We start from the raw sequence: 6,347 nt of genomic DNA on the forward strand, positions 1-6,347 counted from the left end.
GGATACCTGGGTCTGCTCTGGGTAGAAGGGGCCCCCAGGGGCCAGCTGGGAGCCAGGTCTGGGCAGAGGACCCCAGGGGCCCTGTCACTCCAGTGTGAGGCTGAGTCCCCTCCACAGGCCCCTGCCCCAGGGCCCAGAGAGGGGCCGTGGACTGACCCCATGTAACCCTTTGCTGTTGGCGCCCCACAGCCTGCTAGAGTATGACACTGAGACCAAGGAGGTGAAGGTCTTACTGGACCAGTTGCGGTTCCCGAATGGAGTGCAGCTTTCTCCTGCAGAGGACTTCGTCCTGGTGGCGGAGACGACCATGGCGAGGATAAGAAGGTGCGTGTGGTGTCCGCCGAGCTGTCAGTGTTCACCAGAGTTCGTCCTTGCCCACAATGGGCACAGCACTGCAGCAGGGCGCCTTCTACTCTGTGTGGTGGTGACACGTAAAATTCAGGCATGCGTTTTCTTTTTCCCTTTCTCAGCCTACCTGAGCGTCGTGGTCTGGGAGAATTTTGATTATTTAATGCTGCCTGTGCATCCCAGGTCCCTTTCCCTGCCGGGTGGTCCTTGGCCTGCCCGTCTCCCCACAGCTGCTTCTGTGCCCTTGCTCGTGATGGACACGTTTACAGTTTTTTCCATAAGCTTATTGGGCTGAGACCAATTCGACACTTGGCTAAAGTTTTCCTTAAATTGAGGGACTGCTGCTCACTGCCTGCTTGGGTGAATTTTTCAGATTCTACGTGTCTGGCCTGATGAAGGGAGGGGCTGACTTGTTCGTGGAGAACCTGCCTGGATTCCCAGACAACATTCGACCCAGCAGCTCTGGGGGGTACTGGGTCGGAATGGCGACCGTCCGCTCCAACCCTGGGTTTTCCATGTTGGATTTCTTATCTGAGAGACCCTATATTAAGAGAATGATTTTTAAGGTAACTATGAAAACTATAATTCCAAAAACCAGAATGAAATGCATCTAATTATGATCTTTTTGATCTTTATAGCTCTAAAAATTCTAGTTCTGCTTACAATATTTAGTACGTCTGGTGACTTAACAGACATTTTATTCTTCAGCCTGAAGTGGAAATTTAAGTATTTGTTGAACCATTTGGTTTTTTTTCTTCTGGTTTCCTTATCTGAGTATTTATTGTCACCCTCATCATGAAGACCTTTTGGGGCCTCTCCCCTGCCTGTCATTTGCGTTCTCCCCTCTCTGCGATGGCTGTTTCAGACCTCCTCCCCTTTCCTCTCTCCTTGAGGCCCTGCAACTTACCACTCCCACCCCAGCAGATGGCAGTGTCCTTCTCAAATGGCCGTCAGGCGCGTCTTCCTGTAGGCACACATATAGGCCACTTACCTCGCTCTCTGTCCCACCTGCTCTCTCCTACCATCTTGGAACCTTCCTATCTGTCACCGTTCTCCATGGGATTCTGCCCTTTGACCTCTCAGCACACCAAACTCTGTCCCATTAGAAAAAAAATCACCCACCTCACCAATGGCCACCACAGATCTTTCAACACAGCTTTAAACATCTCTCATCTTGCCATTTCCCAGTGACTTCCATGAAACCCCCAAGCGGAGCTCAGTGCCTCTTACGCTGTGGATGAGTAACTTGCTGACAGAGGTGCTTCTGTCATGCAGAAATCTTCTTTTCCAACAAAATTTTCTTTTCACATGGATACCTTGTGACTGTCCAATCCACAGACCCCACTCAGGTTTCTCCAGTTGCCCCAGTGATGTCCTCTATAGCAGAGGGCTCAACCCAGGATCATGGGCTGAATAGATATTTGAAAGTGATACTGAATATTTGAAGAGGTATTAAAATGTTTGTAACTGAAGGTCTGGAAGGTGCCAGGCAGCAGTGCCTGAGTCTGTATGATGCTGAGCCTGTGAGTGGGCTCTGCCCAGGGCTGCATGCGCCTGCTCGGTCACACTGGCTTTCAGTGTTGTTCCCACTTCAGTAGGCCACTGTGGAAAGTCCTGATCTGCTCAGAAACAACACACTTCTCCTCTTTGTCTTGCCAGCTCCAGAGCCCCCATCTGTTCTCACTGGGACTGGGAGGAGGTGGAATGGTAGGGTGGGCGAGGAGAGGGGTTTTGAGGAAGGCCAGACCAGCTCTGGGACTCTGGGCAGATGACCTGTGGTCTCTCTGCCTCAGTTTTTCCATCTGTCAAATGGGAAGAATAATAGCATTTCATTAGGTTCTGAAAACATTTAATGAGAATATGCAGATAAACCCCTTAGTGGAGTATAATAAGTGTTCAGTTTCTGTGCTGTCAGTTTCCCCACAGCAGGGATGTAGTCTGTGGGTGGTGGTTGTCTGTCTCTCCCTCTGATAGAACGTGTGCTCCATCAGAGCAGGTATTTTTTCTGTTTAGTTCCCTCCTTTGTCCTCAGCACCTAGAACAGTATCTGGCACACAGTAGCATCCGGAAATTAACTGTTGGATGAATGAATGATGAGAGAGCGGAGACCATTAGTATGAGAAGGAGCCAGAGCGATGGGATGTGTTCCCTGGGCAGGAGAGAGCTGGGTATCTCCTTGTGGCTGGGGAAATGGCAGATGGAGAGCAGGAGGGAGAGGACCACAGGCCTTGTAGACCTGAAAAAGAGGTTAGATTTTATTCAAAATGTGATCACAGTCATTGAGGATCTTTTGTTTTTTCATTTTGAGACTATATCGGAAAAGTAGCAAGGATACAAAGAACGTTTTTCCTTGAACTGTGTGCAGATTAGTTGCTGACCTCATGCCCAGCCACCCTCAGATGCTTTAGTGGGTTTTTCGTGCAACAAGGACATTCTCCCTCATGACCACGCTTCGAAACAGGAAATTCACATGGATACGTTGCGACTGTCTAATCCACAGCCCCCATTCAGGTTTCTCCACTTGCCCCAGTGATGTCCTGTGTAGCAGAGGGCTCAGCCCAGGATCAGGCATGGCCTTTAGTTGTCACGTCTCTCTGTTCTCCTTCAGTCTGGGATGGCTCCTCAGTCTTGTCCTTTTTGAGGATTGCAGGTCAGTTCTGTTGCAGATGCCCCTCCGTTTGGATTGTCTGGTATTTCTCAGGGTTAGATTCAGGTTGTGTCTCTGGCAGGAAGACCGCAGAAGTGAAGTATCCTCAAGAGGGGCAGAGTCCTGTCAGGAGGTGTGTGTTGTCAACTTTGTCCCATGCTGGTGGTGGCGGTGTTGGCCACCTGATTCAGTTGTGAATGCCAGGCTTCTCCACGGTGAAGTCACTCTTTTTCCATTTGTAATTAATGAGTATTTTGTGGGGAGGTACTTCTAACTAAGTAAATATGAGTATGATCTCATGGTTGCCTATTTTATTCAGTGGGTTATAATCTGTTACCATCAGTATTTATTTCTCGTGGTCACATTGTCCAGCTGTGGCCAGTGCGAACCCCTTCAGTGTGGCTCCTTAACCTTTGGACAAGTCACTGTCATTCTTGGAGTGGATTCCTGGCTTCTGGCACCATGCTTGTCTTGTATTTTCTCTGCTCCAGCTCTGGAATCAACCATTTCTCCAGGGAGCCCTGGTTCCTTTTAGAGAGATCTGGTGCTTTTGGGGTGTTGCTGCTCCCAGGCCCCCTCAATGGACAAAGCCAGGGAATATATGTGTTTGTATTCATTGATAGTTACATGTGTACAACGTACATACACACATTGACACCTATGTTTATTTATCTGTCATTTGTTTATTTAAGTAATGCTGGTATCTCTCCTTCCAGTCCCATACCACAAGATCTTTTCTAGTTTTCTCCCCTTCCATCTTTGTACTTCCTTCTCTAATAGCGAGAAACCTGGATCCGACAATCCTTCATACCTATTTGATCAGATTCCCTAAATGTCACCAATCTGTAGCCATTGTCCCTGTTCAGGGGCCTGCTAGGGCTCTGGCACTCCACACTGGGCCTTCTCCTTCCTCCCAACCACGTGCAGGGGCCTGCCTTTCCCTCAAAGGCTCTGATACCTACTCTAAGCTGTTCCCCTGATAAACACTCTCCTCGCCCTGCTTGGGCTCTCACGGCCCATGCCAGGCCGCCCACTGTGGGGACACCGCCTGGCCCTGCTTGGGCTCTCACGGCCCGTGCCAGGCCGCCCACTGTGGGGACACCTCCTTGCCCTGCTTGGGCTCTCACGGCCCGTGCCAGGCCGCCCACTGTGGGGACACCGCCTGGCCCTGCTTGGGCTCTCACGGCCCGTGCCAGGCCGCCCACTGTGGGGACACCTCCTTGCCCTGCTTGGGCTCTCATGTCCCGTGCCAGGCCGCCCACTGTGGGGACACCGCCTGGCCCTGCTTGGGCTCTCACGGCCCATGCCAGGCCGCCCACTGTGGGGACACTGTCTTGCCCTTCGACTCTGACACCCTACTCCACGCTACTGCCCTCTTCCTTCCCCCAGCGTGGGCTCTCTCTTACCTTGCTCAGACTGACTCCCTGGTCTGGGCCACTGGGGTTCCCCTACCCTCTGCACACAGCTACCCTGCTCGGCCCCACAAGCTGCTTCTTGACTAAATTGTTGGGAGGGGAGTGGTGTGGTACAGAGAATGTTCTGAGAAGGTACATGCAGCTGCAGTGTGGAGAGCAGCCTGTCAGGCTCCACTGGTGTGGGACCCTGGTGTGGAGGTGGGTGCAGTGGTCAGGAGAGATGGTGGGACAGAGCCCAGGGTGGGGGTGGTCCATACATAGATGACAAGACCCCATGGTGCCCGGCTTGCGGGGCTTGAAGAGACAGGAGTCAAGTGTGAGGGCTGCATTGCAGCTGCTAGAGTCAAGCGTGGGCCCTTTCTCCTAAGCTGGGGAATCTCTTGGATTTAGGAGCTGTTAGAAAGCCTGTGGAGGAGGGTCTCAGGCACTGGAGTCAGAAATAGAGGGGGGATTTGAGAGCTTTCTGGGAAGGTGACTAGTTAAACCAAAGATAGGGGATGAGATCTCCTAGGGATCAGAGAGAGAGAGCAGAGAGGGGAGGACCTAGGACCGAAGGGAGGTGGCATTTCATGGGTCATGGGAAGCCTTATGGGATATTTTGAGCTATAATGCAACTTTGATCCATTGCTGTAGAACTTTCTAGAACACAGTTAAATTTTTCATTTGGTCATTTCTGGTGACTAGGAGACATTATTCACTGGACATTTGCAGTTGTTTGGCTATTTTCCCTTATGGTAAAAAGTAGAAATCTGCCTATTAATTTTCATTTGTTGGTCTTATGCAGTGGTGTACTTTGTCATCATTTCCTACCTGGTATCCTACCCTGCCAGAAATTGTGTATCTCACCATCTGGTTTCTGTGCTTAAAACCCTTCACTAGCCCTGTTTGCCCCTTGTCTGGCTGAGTCGGCTCAGCATGGAGGTGTTCCCTCCATCTCTAGCTGCTTCAAGGAGAGCTGCCATGTCTCATGGGGTGGGGATGTCTTCATTTAACCTCCCTGGGTTTTTTTCTTTAATGTGGACCACTCTCAAATCTCTATCATTTGTTCCTTGCACATTTGAAATGTTTTAAACCTAATCAGAGGGCTTGGCATTTGTTCAGGTTAGGCTGTGCTGGTTTTAACCTAGCATTCTGGGCTTGATGTCACTCTAGGCCTTGCCTTCAGTGCTGTGCCTTCCTCAATTGTGATTTGTGCTTCAGCTAGGTCATCCAGAGAGGTGCCTGTGTTGCAGGTCGCGGGGGCGTTGTCACAAGGACTGTTAGGTAGCTGCTGTCCTTGTGCTGGACTAGCCTTGCCTCTTTGGGTGCAAGTGACAGGAGGCTCCCTGGCCTGGTTTACATGGGTGGGGGTGGGGAGGCCTGCTGTGGGGCAGGCCCTGTGTTGTGTACTGGGAGCGGAGAGCTGGTTTAACCTGACTCTGCCCTGGGTGGCTTCCCTGTCACTGCAGGAGCTGGGCCCTTACTAAGTGATGAGGGGCTGTGGGGTCTTTAAAAATAAAAGTCAACTGAGTAAATGTCAAAGAGCTTATTGACTTTGTTCAGTGACTCATGAATTGGGCAGCATCCAATCCAGCAGATAGAAAGGAGCTGTGAAGAGCCCTACAAGGCGAAAGGCTTTATAGGCAGAAGGGAGCAGGAACGAGGAAGTTAGTCCAGGCGAAAAAGAGGGTTGGAGATTGCAGGTCCTTCTCCTTTAGGGGCTGGCAGAGGTCTCTCAGGCAGGTCACCTGTCTAACGCTGATCAAGCAGCTCCTGACTGACTGGTTTAAGATTCCATTTTGGGAGAGCCAGAACTGTAGTTCAGACTTGGTTTGGAGACGTGGGGCTTAGCGTAAGCGATTCCTTTTTGGGCCTGTCGTCTTGTTTTTAATAGGTTGGATATGCTCACAGCATTCTCTTAGTCACGAGGTAAATTCTTCTTGCACTGTGCTTGCCTT

The 6,347-nt window shown here is 50.8% G+C and overlaps 1 protein-coding gene across 2 annotated transcripts in view; it reads left to right on the forward strand.

The window, feature by feature from the left end:
- The window catches only part of APMAP (adipocyte plasma membrane associated protein), a 30,498-nt gene that overhangs the window by 21,821 nt on the left and 2,330 nt on the right, over positions 1–6,347 (forward strand). For both annotated transcript variants that reach the window (XM_023625988.2, XM_070247000.1), the window contains exons 7-8: positions 190–324; positions 722–914. In XM_023625988.2, the coding sequence (XP_023481756.1) occupies positions 190–324; positions 722–914 (328 nt within the window). The remainder of the gene's footprint in view (positions 1–189; positions 325–721; positions 915–6,347) is intronic.

This window comes from Equus caballus, chromosome 22 (genome assembly GCF_041296265.1).
Source record: "Equus caballus isolate H_3958 breed thoroughbred chromosome 22, TB-T2T, whole genome shotgun sequence".
Lineage (NCBI taxonomy): Eukaryota > Metazoa > Chordata > Mammalia > Perissodactyla > Equidae > Equus > Equus caballus.